The sequence below is a fragment of the Hyla sarda genome, chromosome 6 (genome assembly GCF_029499605.1).
Source record: "Hyla sarda isolate aHylSar1 chromosome 6, aHylSar1.hap1, whole genome shotgun sequence".
NCBI classification, from domain to species: Eukaryota; Metazoa; Chordata; class Amphibia; order Anura; family Hylidae; genus Hyla; species Hyla sarda.
The window spans coordinates 78886695-78902251 of NC_079194.1; the positions used below are offsets into that span (position 1 = coordinate 78886695).

At 40.5% G+C, this 15557-nt stretch overlaps 1 protein-coding gene across 4 annotated transcripts in view; it reads left to right on the top strand.

The window, feature by feature from the left end:
- The window catches only part of VGLL4 (vestigial like family member 4), a 118248-nt gene that overhangs the window by 25127 nt on the left and 77564 nt on the right, over positions 1–15557 (top strand). For all 4 annotated transcript variants that reach the window (XM_056524269.1, XM_056524270.1, XM_056524271.1 and 1 more), the window contains exon 2: positions 8718–8794. In XM_056524269.1, the coding sequence (XP_056380244.1) occupies positions 8731–8794 (64 nt within the window). In that variant the 5' untranslated portion in view covers positions 8718–8730. The remainder of the gene's footprint in view (positions 1–8717; positions 8795–15557) is intronic.

Here is a 15557-nt window from a genome sequence, read left to right on the forward strand (position 1 = left end):
TGAATTGACATGCAATTTTCTCCGATCGCCGACATTGGGGGGGGGGGGGGGGGGGGGGGGTTCTCAGGACCTACCTGGGCGATGTGCCAGGGTGCCTGCTGAATGATTTCAGCAGGCATCCGGCTCCGGTCCCCAACCGGCTAGCGGTGGGGACCGGATTTCCCACGGGCGTATGGATATGCCCTCGGTCCTTAAGGACTCGGAATGCAGGGCGTATCCATACGCCCTGTGTCCTGAAGAGGTTAAGTGTGGAGCCAATCGGTGTAAACTGTGATGTTGCCAAGGTGTGTAAAGATTTTGCTGACAGTACAGAAAATTGTAGATATGATATCAAGCAGTACATCAATTGTAATGCGACAAATGTCGTATATGCAATTAAATGCACTGCTTGTAGCCTAAAATATGTGGGATGCACTTTGCGTCCATTAAAAGTTTGACTGCGTCATATAGATGTTCGCGAATTCTAAGTGGAAAGCAATAGAAATAAATCGGGTACATCCGTACATTTTGCACAGGCCCACAATGGTAGCATAAAGAATTTTGTGGCATATGGCATTGAAAAGGTTAAGAAGCCCATAAGAGGTGGCGACATACAAAGAAAATTGTTCATCCGTGAAGCCTTCTGGCAGCTCACTTTGCGCACCAGAATTCCGCACGGTTTGAACATACGGAAAGAATGAATGTTACATTATTAAGAATAATTTCCGTTTGACTTACTTTAAGTTGCCACACTGTTCCAGTAGCTAACATGTCTGCAACACTTTATATCATTTTTCAAATTTAACATCTAATGTGGAAGTTTTCAAGAGTGTAATTGTAATGATATGTTAGAACCAGTACACATTATGCGTTTATTGCTGACTCCGCTGTCGGTGCAGGATACATGTAATTTAACAGTTTAGAATTGCAAATAAACCGAGCGGAAATAGACAGTAAGAATTTTTTCATGCAATAGTAAGTTTTAAATATAACCTGTTTTTGTAAGAAGTTTTAAGGTGCACGAAGGGTGTTTTATACAAGTCTTCTTGCAGCAAGTAGGTGAAGAGCACACAGGTGGTGTGGTGATCAAGAACGCGCATGCGCTCGAAACGCGTCCATAGGAGAAGTTTGCTGACTAGGTGAAGGTGTATGGTGTGTGTGCTCTGCATTTTTAAGAAAAAGTTCAATAAAGGATCTACGTTTTAAAGGGACTGCTGGACTGCCTTTTCTTCATTCACTTACAGAATTGATGTGCAGGATTTTCTGCTGCAGATTTCAATGTAAACTGAACAAAGCTTCAGAATGTGCATAAAATCTGCACAGAATACTGTACGTGTGAATAGACCCTTATACTGTATGGAGATGAGTAATAGACATTATATTACGTGCAGTCCTCATTGTCCACAGTTGCTGTCCTTTAGGTTATGGTGCTGACCGTCTGCTATTTTGTGTTAAAAATGTAAAATCAGGCTTTTTTCCCCTCCGCCAGCCCCTGTCTGCAGCACAGTAGTTTATTTGTGGTGGATCCTATATACACATCTATAATATCAGGATATAACATGAGAACAATCCTGCCTCTGCTCCTCGCCATCCTCTGAGCTCTCGCATTGTTCGGCTCTTGTGGCATTTATGAAATCCTTTACATTTCTCGCATTCTCTCTGGAAACAATTTCTGGAAGTTCAGTGACAGCACTTTCTTCTTTCTTCCAGTAAGCGATGAGACTGCTCCTTCTGCGTCAGACGTGTCTCTGGAATGTAAGATGTGGGAAGTGAAGCAATCCTTGTGTGCCGTGTCCCAGCCCCCTCCTCTGTTTATTATGGAGAACTTCTCTGCTGTCTGCACGCTGGAATCCTGTACACAGAACTACATATGGGATTTGGGCTTGTTTAACTAAAGCTGCATGTTTCATTTTATTTTTTTTTCAATTGCAAAACCACATGGTCCGTTGTATAATACTTTAAATTTTATTATATTTTTCTGCATTTTAGCGATCTATAGTGGCACATCAAGCTGCTGACCTTCTGTGATAGCCTGTAATGAATAAAAAAAATAAAAATAATATATATCTAGCTTAATACCCGGCGTTGCCCGGTTTTTCCTTCCTAATCCTTGTTGGGCAGGAAAATAAACAAAGGAGGAAGCTTTTGACTTCATATCCCGTCCTCATATATTGTTGTCATATCCCGTCCTCCTATCCCGTCCTCCTATCCCGACCAGTAATATGTGTACCAGTTATTGAGATATCTCCAGCCGTACTGAAGTTATGTGGGAACGTACATTTCCCATTGATTTGCATGGGACTTTAAACAAAAACTCACAAATGTGGGTAGTTAAAGGTTAAATTAACTGTCCTATATTTTAAGTGGACATAAGTAACATGTGACCAAGTATAATCGAAATATCTCCAGCCGTTTGGAAGTTATGCAGTAACATATATTTCCATTGACTTGTTTGGGACTTTAAACATAAACCCCGCCCCTGGCAAATGGGGGTGGGAAAGGGTTAAATCCCCTATCCTATGTATGTTTGTTGACATATAAGTAGCATGTGTGCCAAGTTTCATGTTAATATCTTTAGCCGTTTGGAAGTTTTTGTGGAACATACACACATACATACATACATACATACATACATACATACATACATACATACACACACACACACACACACGTTGAGATAGATAGATAGATAGATAGATAGATAGATAGATAGATAGATAGATATAGATATAGATTAGAGCTGGGCGGTATGACCAAAAATGTGTATCACAGTATTTTTGTAAGTTTTGGCGGTGCCATGGTATTTAACGGTATTTTCCACAACCCCGGTCTATCAGCCCAGCACTGCGCTGTCCCCCACAGTAACTAATCATGTTACCTGCAAAAACGCTGCTCTCCTCGTCCTCCTGTGAGTTGCGGGCCGCCAGCGCTGGAAATCTGTATTATACTACATATTCCTTGTGCCCAGGCTGCAAAAATAAACTTTAACTTACCTTCCTACGTTCCCCCGTTGCTCCGGTAACTGCCTCATGCTGGGGATGGGAACGTCACAGAGCCGTCAGCCTATCACCGGCCGCAGCGATGTCCCGCATCGGTCGGTGATAGGCTAAGCGCACTGAGCTCTGGCCGGCTCCTTACATGACTGTGGGCTCAGCCTATCACTGACCGATGCTGGACATCGCTGCGGCCGGTGATAGGGTGACGGCTCTGTGATGTTCCCATCCCCAGCGTGAGGCCGTTACCAGGGGAATGTAGGAAGGTAAGTTTATTTTGTTCATTTTTGCAGCCTGGGCACAGGAATATGTAGTACAGTACAGATTGCCAGCACCGGCGGCCCGCAACCCACAGGAGGACGAGGAGACATATGATTAGTTCCCCGATGTGGGGGACAGCGCAGCGCTGGGCTGATAATTCATTGGGTGGGGAAGAGAAGCAGAACAGCGCTCGCTGGTCACATATGATTAGTTCCCCGATGTGGGGACAGCCGCTGCGGCTGATAATTCATTCATTCAAGGGGGGGGGGGAAGGGCTCAACTGGTATTGCGGTATGGGAAAAATTCATATCGTGCAGGAAAAAAAATTTCGGTATTTGGTATGAACCGGTATACCGCCCAGCACTAATTATATATAAATGATATACATTTATTTATTTATTTATTTTATATAGCGCCTACAGATTCCGCAGCGCTAACGTGGTGCCATTATCTACAATTATGCAAACAGCTGGGGCAATGGCTCTGCTTTAGAACATCCTATATGACGTGCATGTTCCCTAAGGGTCTTGCCATTAATCTCCTAAAGTTTATGCCAAATGGACGTTCTTAAGGTCTTTTGTTGAATTTTTTTGAAAAGTAGTTTTTTTGTTTTGTTCAGGGACGTGTTTGCCGACACATAGCAGCCCATAAGTATAAGTAAGACACACTATAGGATATAGGCCAGTGTTTTCTAAATAGTGTGTCTCCAGCTGTTGCATAACTACAATTCCCAGCAGGCCCGGACAGCCAAAGGCTGTCCGGGCCCGCTGGAAGTTGTAGTTTTGCAACAGCTGGAGACGCGCTATTTGGAAAACACTGGTATACGCTGTGTACAGGTTCGGAGTACATGTTGGAATTTTTTTCTATATATATTTATAAAGAATTGAATAATACAGGTTGCAGGTCTGACTTGGTTCCTTTTGGTGACAGATTTACTGTAAACTGTATCCCTGTGAATGTGACAGTGAATTATTCTGGTGTGAAATGGTTAACTCCATCTTTCCGTGTCGGGGGCTCTGGTTGACTGAGTATAAGAGCTGTTGGTTGCTTTCTGGATGGTTCTTAATCTGGTAACAATACCTGTTCTAGTGCTTCTGTGGCCGGCACAATAGGGATTGCATTTGTATAATCCTGCTAACACTGCGTCGCAGGTGCAGTTCTTGCTCAGCCGGAAAAATAAAAAAAAAGGTTCTGCTTTGCAACTTTTATATAATAGGATATAATATAATAGAAAAATCTAAAATAGTCGGAATGTGAAAAATGATTTTACCTTTTCAGTACGTAGCTTGCACCCTCTAGAAGCCTTGTCTATGTGCAATTGTAATACTGAGCTGCCTAAATTAAAGCGGTACTCCGGTGAAAAACTAATATATATATATATATATATATATATATATATATATATATATATATTAGTTTTTCACCGGAGTACCGCTTTAATTTAGGCAGCTCAGTATTACAATTATATATATATATATATATATATATATATATATATATATATATATATATATATACAAATATATATATATATATATATATATATATATATATATATATATATATATATATATATATATATATAAATATATAAATTTTTATTTTTTCAAATCAACTGGTACCAGAAAGTAAGACAGATTTGTAATTTACTTCTATATAAAGATCTTTATCCTTCTAGTACTTGTCAGCTGCTGTATGCTCCACAGGAAGTTCTTTTCTTTTTTTAAATTTCTTTTCTGTCTGACCACAGTGCTCTCTGCTGACACCTCTGTCTGTCTCAGGAACTGTCCGGGGCAGGATAGATTTGCTATGGGGATTTGCTCCTACTCTGGACAGTTCCTGAGACAGACAGATGTGTCAGCAGAAAGCATTGTGGTCAGACAGATATTTTCTTTTTTTTTTAAGAAAAGAACTTCCTGTGGGGTGTACAGCAGCTGATGGGTACTGGAAGGGTTAAGATTTTTTTTATAGAAGTAATTGACAAATCTGTTTAAGTTTCTGGGACCAGTTAAAAAAAAAAAAAAAAGTTTTTCACTGGAGTACCCCTTGTAAAGCGGCTGTAAACATTGGATAGTAGTGACCTCTGAGCCCCAAGATGTTAATAGTGCATGTTGTTTCGGCAGTCAACAGTCCTGTCCAACTTGTGAGGATGAGTAAACAATGAAGAGAGAAGACTACCCACCTCTGCAGGAGAAATGTTAGGCTACCCATAGCTTCACCTGCCAATACATTTTTATTTTATTTTTTAACTATTGCATGCATGACCATCAGTAGATCATATAGAGCAGTGGACCCCAACCCAGTCCTCAAGGCCAACCTACATTACAGGGCTTTAGTAACCCCAGTGGAGCAGAACAAGGAAAAAAGAAATCAAATCCTGGATTATTGGTGGGGGCATCCTGATATAGAGTCCCCCTGTTGTGTAGAGCCAGGGGTTATGGATGTGGAAACAATTGGGACTATTCATAAAAGATGGCTGTGTTCTTGCGTTAGTTGGTGGGACATAAAAAAAAAAAACAATCCAAACCATACTGAAAGTGCAGTAAGTTATCTTGGTTGTTTCCAGATTGTTCGTCATCTGCACAAGTTTATTCCAGAGATATTGGGGGAGATTTATCAAAACTTGTGTAGAGGAAGAGTGGTGCAGTTGCCCATAGCGACCAATCAGAGGGCTTCTTTCATTTTTAAAGAACCCTGTGAAAATATTAAAGAAGCAATCTGACTGGTTGCTATGGGCAACTGCTCAACTTTTCCTCTACACAGGTTTTGATAAATTCTCCCCATTGTCTCCAAGACTCAATAGTCTTCCTTAGGGTGCATTCACACCACGTTTTTGCAATACAGTTCTTGTATCAGGTTTTTGATGAAAAACGGATTCCTCAAAACCGGACTAAACTGTATCAAAACGTGTGTACAAATTTCAACCCGTATACGGTTAAAAATCGTATACGGTTTGAAAAATGATGTCCGGTTGCATCCGTTTTTTTTTTTTTAAGAAAAAAAAAATTATGTTTTTAACTTTTCACTCCATTTTGAGTAAAGTTTCATTTGTATGATTTGAAATTCCAGGAAAAAAAAACTGTGCAAAGTCAAAAACCGTATGGTGCAAACCGGATGGGACCGTATGCACATACGGTTCTGTACGGTTCCCATTGACTCCCATGTAAAAAAAAAAAAAAAAAAAGTATACCGGTTTTATACGGTTTTTCACCCGGACCTGAAAACATGGTCTACGGTTTGGGGTACAGGTAAAAAAAAAAAAAAAAAAAAAACCGGACAAAACTGCATAAGACGCAAAACGGACTAAACCGGATGATGCGTTTGACATACGGTTTACAATGTTAAGTCAATGCATACGGTTTTCTATACGGTTCTGTACTGTTTTTAACTTAACCGTATACGGGAACTGTATAGCAAAAACGTGGTGTACATGTACTCTTAGAAGTAATCACATGGAGACATGGAGGCCCAGTCCACGCAGCTAGTATAGCGCCTCATGGTTATCTGTCCTGTGCCTTACCTAAAAAACCTTTTTTTTATTTATTAAATATTTTTTTTTTTTTTTGTAGATGCTGGGGTATTCTCCTGACTCACATTACGCTTGCACAAAAATAAAAAATAAAATGTATCCATGGGGGTCCATCAACCTACTATATGCTAGGGCTGGGCAGTATACCGGTTCATACCGAATACCGAAATTTTTGTGCTGCACGATATGAATTTTAACCCATACCGCAATACCGGTTTGGCCCCTCCCCCTCGGGAATGAATGAATCAGCCCAGCGCTGCGCTGTCCCCACATCGGGGAACTACTCACATGTCACCCGCGAGCGCTGCCCCCCAATTATCAGCCAAGTGCTGTCCCCATCGGGGTAAATATTCATGTCAACTGCAAGCGCTGCCCTCCTCTTCCTCCTTTTTGTTGCGGCCGCCGGCGCTGACACTCTATACCAGTGGTCTACAACCTGCGGACTTCCAGATGTTACAAAACTACAACTCTCAGCATGCTGGGAGTTGTAGTTTTACAACATCTGGAGGTTTGCAGATTGAAGACCACTGCTCTATACTGTGTGGTATCCCTATGCCAGGGCTGCAAAAAATAAACAAAATAAACTTTAACTCACCTCCCGTTGGTCCGGTACCGGCCTCACCTGCTTCTTGGGGACCGGAACGTCAGACAGCCGTCAGCCTATCACCAGCCGCAGCGATGTTCCGCCTTAGCCGGTGATAGGCTGAGCCCACATGACAGTGCGCTCAGCCTATCGCCGGCCGGGGTGGGACATCGCTGCGGCCGGTGATAGGCTGACGGCTCTCTGGCGTTCCCGTCCCCAGCGTAAGGCCGACGTCGGAACATGCGTTAGTTTATTTTGTTTACCTTTTGCAGCCCGGGCATAGGGATACCGCACAGTATGGAGTGTCAGCGCCGGCGGCCGCAACAAACAGGAAGACGAGGAGGGCAGCGCTTGCGGGTGATATATGAGTATTTACCCCGATGGGGACAGCGCTGGGCTGATAATTAAAGGGGTACTCCGGGGAAAACCTTTTTTTCTTTTAAATCAACTGGTGGCAGAAAGTTAAACATATTTGTAAATTACTTCTATTAAAAATCTTAATCCTTCCAGTACTTATTAGCTGCTGAATGCTACAGAGGAAATTCCTTTCTTTTTGGAACACTGATGACATCACGAGCACAGTGCTCTCTGCTGACATCTCTGTCCATTTTAGCAACCGTGCATAGCAGATGTAGGCTAAGGGCAGCATGGTGGCTCAGTGGTTAGCACTGCTGCCTTGCAGTGCTGGGGACTTGGGTTCAAATCCCACTAAGGACAACAACAAATAAAGTGTTATTATTGTTATAATAACGTCAGCAGAGAGAACTGTGGTCGTGATGTCATCAGAGAGAATTCCAAAAAGAAAAGAATTTCCTGTGTAGTATTCAGCAGCTAATAAGTACAGGAAGGATAAAGATTTTTTAATAGAAGTAATTTACAAATATGTTTAACTTTGTGCCACCAGTTGATTTAAAAGAAAAAAGGTTTTCACCGGAGTACCCCTTTAATTTGGGGGGAGGAAATACCGTTATATACCGTGGAACCGCCAAAAGTTACAAAAATACAGCGATACACCCATTTGGTCATACCGCCCAGCCCTACTATATGCTGAAAGGGTGTCCTTTTTAGATTACATCAGACCGCTTTGTGTCAACGTGCATTTCATGTTTTTTTGCTTTATAAAACAGTGTAGTCGGAATACAGTAAAAAAAAAAAAAAAAACTTTGTGTGGTATATATTTTAGGTGGTGTCTAATAGGCGTCATATGCCGCTGTATGCCCATACATTGCAGACTACATTGTAGCCTGGACATGTAAACGTCATGATATGGCCATGTGGCCTACTATTATTTTTTTTTACATTTACACAATATTCAGATTTTTTTTTATTTTTTTTCACTAACTGTATACATTTTGTGATTTTTCTCTTATAGGGTCTTCCCAGGAATGGAGACTCCATTAGACGTATTGTCAAGAGCGGCGTCCTTAGTCCATGCAGATGATGAAAAACGTGAGTAATACGTCGTCCGTTCAGATCTGGGGTGGACATAAGTGTACAAACCGTGTCTGGAAAAACTAATGTGAAGGTCATGTACAAGACTTGAGGTGCAGATGTCGTAGCCCTCTTGAAGGGAATGGATTGGGAAATGGTTTTGAAATGTACAAGGGTTTTACTTGTACATTTAGCTTGAGCAAAGTGGGAACATCTTAGGTCCTTATATAGAGCTTATACCAGTGTTTCCCAACCAGGGTGCCTCCAGCTGTTGAAAAACTCCAACTCCCAGCATGCCCGGACAGCCAACGGCTGTCCGGGCATGCTGGGAGTTGGAGTTTTTCAACAGCTGGAGGCACCCTGGTTGGGACTGGCTTATACAAACAGAAGATTCATGGAGCCTATACCGCTCTCTAGTACAGGTTTATATGGACGATGTGCAGGCTTTGCTGGGTGTTCCATGTTTGGAGATGTTCTTCCCTAAAATCAATGCTTTTATAATAGAATACCTTGGAATATTCAAAGTCTAATAGAGCATGTTGCAACTTTTATCCCCCCTCACCCAGAGTCCATCAGAAACATTTTTTAGTATGAGGATAAAGTTGGAGGCATAGGGAGGTACACTAGAGGCCCCATGAGGTCCTTTTAAAGGCTCCATATCAAATAGAGCCATAAGGGTACAGCCTAAATAAATGCATAAATGATGTACATAATCTGTCGAGAATATCGATGCAGAAAATCTGCAGCATGAACAATACCAGCAAAGTGGATTTGATTTAGAAAAATGTAACTATATACTGTGAAGAAAATTCTACTGCTGATTTTTTTTTAAAGATTTTTCACATTGACCTCAATGGAGAAGTTAAAATTTGCTTTAAATCTGCTGGAGCTACCGATTTTGCTGCAGAAACTCTACAGATCTGTGCAAAAACCCGAAGGCTTATTATATTTGCCTGAAACCAAAACAGTCTGTCTGGTTTTACCCATCGCAACCAATCACCAATCTGCTTTTATTATAGCAGGTATTTTTATTTTTTAAATCAACTGGTGCCAGAAAGTTTAACAGATTTGCAAATTACTTAATCCTTGCAGTACTTATTAGCTGTTGAATACTACAGAGGAAATTATTTTCGTTTTGGAACACAGAACTCTCCGAGCACAGTGCACTCTGCTGATATCTCTGTCCATTTTAAGAACTGTCCAGAGTAGGAGAAAATCCCCATAGCAAACATATGCTCCTGTACAGTTCCTAAAATGGACAGAGATTGTCAGCAGAGAGCACTGTGCTCTTGATGTCAGCAGAGAGCGCTGTGTTCCAGAAAGAAAAACATTTCCTCTGTAGTATTCAGCAGCTAATAAGTACTGGAAGGATTAAGATTTTTTAATAGAAGTAATTCACAAATCTGTTTAACTTTCTGGCACCAGTTGATTTAAAAAAAAATAAAAAATAATAATAATAATTTTTTATTTTTTTTTTAAATCAACTGGTGCCAGAAAGTTAAACAGATTTGTAAATTACTTCTATAAAAAAAATCTTAATCCTTCCAGTACTTATCTGCTGCTATTATGGTCCACAGGAAGTTCTTTTCTTTTTTAATTTCCTTTCTGCCTGACAACAGTGCTCTCTGCTGACACCTCTGTCCATTTTAGGAACTGTCCAGAGCAGGTTAGGTTTTCTATGGGGATTTGCTCCTACTCTGAACAGTTCCTAAAATGGACAGATGTGTCAGCAGAGAGCACTGTGGTGAGACAAAGGAAATTCAAAAATAAAAGCACTTCCTTTGGAGCATACAGCAGCTGATAAGTACAGGAAGGATTAAGAGTTTTTAATAGAAGTAATTTACAAATATGTTTAACTTTCTGGCACTGGTTTTAAAATAAATAAATAAATATTTCACCGGAGTACCCCTTTAAAGCTGAGCTATTATTGGTTGCTATAAGCAAAACCAGAGAGTATTGGTTTTGGGCAGACGCTGACACTGTTGATTTTTGCTGCGGAAACGTCACCGCTTTTCCATTACAGAAAGTCTGCATTATTTTTACCCTAAAATGTCATAGGATCAGCACTTAGTTTGCACTATTAAAAGTCCAGTCCTGTTTTAGTCATAATCATTCAGACCTTATGTTGTACCTGCAGCTGGACCTATAGTTCCCCGACCTAACTTGTGACTATGCCAAAACACTAATCCAAGTGCTATTCATTTATTGCTTTGGTTTCTTTAATGTCTTACTAACTGGTATTTTATTAAACACACTGGCTCCACTCCAGTCCATCGTGTACACAGTTCGACTGCTAGACAGGAATAGCAACCTGACTGCCAACCTGCGAAGCCTCTGCAGGTGTGAACAGCAGTAACAGAGGCCCCTGTACAAGAACAGTTTGTGGGCTTCTTGATTTCCAGAGATGTACCTATAGTATATCTGTGCTTACCTGGCTGCTTATGATGTCACAGTAACCCACCTGAATGAACACCCAATCGTGATGTCACAACAGCTTACTTGACAAAGACTTATATCTATGTACTAGACTGAAATTTATCATGCAGTTTTTCTGTAGCTTACCTAGCGGGCAAACACCTACAGTAGAAGGCCACCTCTATATACAGTGCATAGCGAAAGTATTCGGCCCCCTTTAACTTTTCGACCATTTGCCACATTTCAGGCTTCAAACATAAAGATATAAAACTGAAATGTTTTGTGAAGAATCAACAAGTGGGACACAATCATGAAGCGGAACGAAATTTATTGAATATTTCAAACTTTGTTAACAAATAAAAAACTGAAAAATTGGGTGTGCTAAATTATTCAGCCCCTTTACTTTCAGTGCAGCAAACTCTCTCCAGAAGTTCAGTGAGGATCTCTGAATGATCCAATGTTGACCTAAATGACTAATGATGATAAATAGAATCCACCTGTGTGTAATCAAGTCTCCGTATAAATGCACCTGCATTGTGGTAGTCTCAGAGGTCCGTTTAAAGCGCAGAGAGCATCATGAAGAACAAGAAACATACCAGGCAGGTCCAAGATACTGTTGTGGAGAAGTTTAAAGCCGGATTTGGATACAAAATGATTTCACAAGCTTTAAACATCCCAAGGAGCACTGTGCAAGCGATAATATTGAAATGGAAGGAGTATCAGACCACTGCAAATCTATGAAGACCTGGCCGTCCCTCTAAACTTTCAGCTCATACAAGGAGAAGACTGATCAGAGATGCAGCCAAGAGGCCCATGATCACTCTGGATGAACTGCACAGATCTACAGCTGAGGTGGGAGACTCTGTCCATAGGACAACAATTAGTCGTATACTGCACAAATCTGGCCTTTATGGAAGAGTGACAAGAAGAAAGCAATTTCTTAAAGATATCCATAAAATGTGTTGTTTAAAGTTTGCCACAAGCCACCTGGGAGACACCAAACATGTGGAAGAAGGTGCTCTGGTCAGATGAAACCAAAATCAAACTTTTTGGCAACAATGCAAAACGTTATGTTTGGTGTAAAAGCAACACAGTTCATCACCCTGAACACACCATCCCCACTGTCAAACATGGTGGTAGCAGCATCATGGTTTGGGCCTGCTTTTCTTCAGCAGGGACAGGGAAGATAGATGGAGCCAAATACAGGACCATTCTGGAAGAAAACCTGATGGAGTCTGCAAAAGACCTGAGACTGGGACGGAGATTTGTCTTCCAACAAGACAATGATCCAAAACATAAAGCAACATCTACAATAGAATAGTTCACAAATAAACATATCCAGGTGTTAGAATGGCTAAGTCAAAGTCCAGACCTGAAGCCAATCGAGAATCTGTGGAAAGAACTGAAAACCGTTGTTCACAAACGCTCTCCATCCAACCTCACTGAGCTCCAGCTGTTTTGCAAGGAGGAATGGGCAAAAATTTCAGTCTCTCGATGTGCAAGACTGTTAGAGACATACCTCAGGCGACTTACATCTGTAATCGCAGCAAAAGGTGGGGCTACACAGTATTAACTTAAGGGGGCTGAATAATTTTGCACACCCAATTTTTCATTTTTTATTTGTTAAAAAAGTTTGAAATATCCAATAAATTTTGTTACACTTCATGATTGTGTCCCACTTTTTGTTGATTCTTGACAAAAAAATTATAGTTTTATATCTTTATGTTTGAAGCCTGAAATGTGGAAAAAGGTTGAAAAGTTCAAGGGGGCTGAATACTTTCTCTATGCACTGTACATGGACTGTTCTTGGGCTTCTGGATTCCCGACTGCTTTATTGTCTCTGGGATGCTGCCATAGAGCACCTAAGTCTTGACTTTCCAAACATTCCCACCACTGTACCAATCCGTTTTGAGGCATGGATCAGAAGGATTGTATCCCCATATGTCATCTAATAAAGATCAACCTATTTTTAATGGTGGAATTGGGCCTCATTACCTGCAAGGCCTCTGTGCAGCTTCTTCTCTCTGTCATTACACTGGTTACCTGTTTAAAGGGTCACTCTCATAAAAATTTTTTTGCTATTGCACTACTTATGGTAAATAAAAAATATTTATAATATACTTTGTTTAAAAAAAATCAAGTTTTCTATGTTTTATTTGTGCCTAAAAAAAGCTCAAACATTTCCCCCCCCATCTCATCCACAGACTTTTGACCGAAGCCCAAACACAGGAAGTACAGCCTTGAGTGCTGAGCGGTGTGCGTCCAACCAACAGCATATGGCAGTTAAGTGTGAGAGGAGCTATGACTGGATGAGGCTGGACCCCCCCCCCTCAGCACTCCAGGCTGCACTTCCTGTGTTTGGGCTTCTGTCCAAAGTCTGTGTATGAGATGGGGGAAATGTGCTATTGAGCTTTTTTAAGCACAAATAAAACATAGAAAACTTAATTGAAAAAAAAAAGTATATTAGAAATATTTTTTATTTGCCATAAGGAGTGCAATAGCAGAAATTAGTTTTAATGGGAGTGCCATTTAACCTTCTTACCAGCTTATTGATAGTAGAACGTAAAGTGGCACTTACCGGGTCAGTAGCAAAAAACTTTTATTCCTGCGCCAGTGTCTCTGCTCCCCTGTTTTTAACAGGAAACTGCACTAAGAATAAAAGTCTTTTGCTACTGACCCGGTGAGTGCCGCTTTCCATTATACTATCAATATTGTTTTGAATGCAAATGTACTATGGTCTCTGAGCTAAGCATCGCGGGAGGTCATTTTGACTGAGTGCTGTGGAGTCTGTTGTGTCACGCCTGCTGGGGAAATGTGACTGCATGCATTCAACTCTGCTGTGCTGAACGCTTTTTGAGAATTCATTTTATTACTAGTTTATAAAGCTCTATGCTGTGCTACACCTCCTTATTTTCCTCTCTCAGGCTAGGTTTCCACACAGGTTTTTTCTTGCATTTTTTTTTTTTTTTTACATTTTATATTTTTCTTACATTTCTATTTTTTTTTTTATACCGTTTTTGATTCAAAAGGAATGGGAAATATAAAGATGGACACACACACACACACACACACACACACACACATATATATATATATATATATATATATATATATATATATAATTTTTTTTTTTTTTTTTTTCTCTTCTTCTTACTGAATACACTTCTGACTTTGGCTCAAAAACAGCATTGGCGGTTTTCCAAAAAAAACGCCAGAAAAAAAAACCTGTGTGGAAACCTAGCCTCATGGGCATCTACCAACCTTTACATAGCAAATGACCTATGACCAATAAACTACCTCATTTTTTGCGCTTCTCTTTATGCTGCACATATATATATATATATATATATATATATATATATATATATTTTTTTTTTTTTAAAGAAACTCCTACCTCTTACCAATTGTTGCTTACTACATTGCAGCTTGTTATTCTGAGAAATATATTCAGTATTGCCCACCTCAGGCATGAGATAAATGTCGGCCAAACACCTGCTGTATCAAAACACAACACGAAAATTGAACTGTTGGCGTAATCCCGCTCTTGTGGCGAGTGTTCAGCATTACATATAGACTTATGTTTCCCAAGGCCGTTACTAGTTTTGTTTAAACAATCTAACGTCTAGTGTCAATTATTTATTTATTTATTTATTTTTTTATTTATTTTTTTTACAGCTGCACCTATGTCAATAACACCTGAACTTTCTGGTGACTTGTTTGTTCAGGCTGTTGTTTACACACCTTTTACATCACTCCTATCTGTAGACTGAGGTGGCAATGACACAGGTTAATCTGGTGTTCCTGTGAAGCTATTATTACTTATTGATTCAATTCGACCTTTACCGCCAAATCTTCACACCCCCTATCCCCAAATTCCATGGCCCTCAAGGTTTTAGTAACACTTATGGGAGTAATTTGTATTAATATGGAGAGAATATATAAAGGATGTGTATGTGTACTCAAATGTAGGTTATTGAACTTATTAGAATATATTGGGGAATTTCTCAAAAGGTCTGTCTGGCCAAAATTTTCTGTTTAGGCTAGGTTTCCACTGTGATCTTTCTTTTAACTGCAGGTACTACAGCTCCCAACATCAAGCACACTCTGGTCCATGCTGGAGCTGTAGTACCTGCATTAATAGACAGATCGCAACAGGTGTCAGAAGTTACACTCACTGCAATCTGTGTATTAATGCAGGCACTACAGCTCCCAGTATGGGCCAGAGTGTGCTCGATGTTGGGAGCAGTAGTACCAGCAGTTAAGGAACGATCACAGCAAATGTCACTCCTGACACCCGATGCGATCCTCCTGATGTGAATTTCGGGACTCAGCTGTGCTCATGGCTACAGAGCCGGGAGAACAGCTG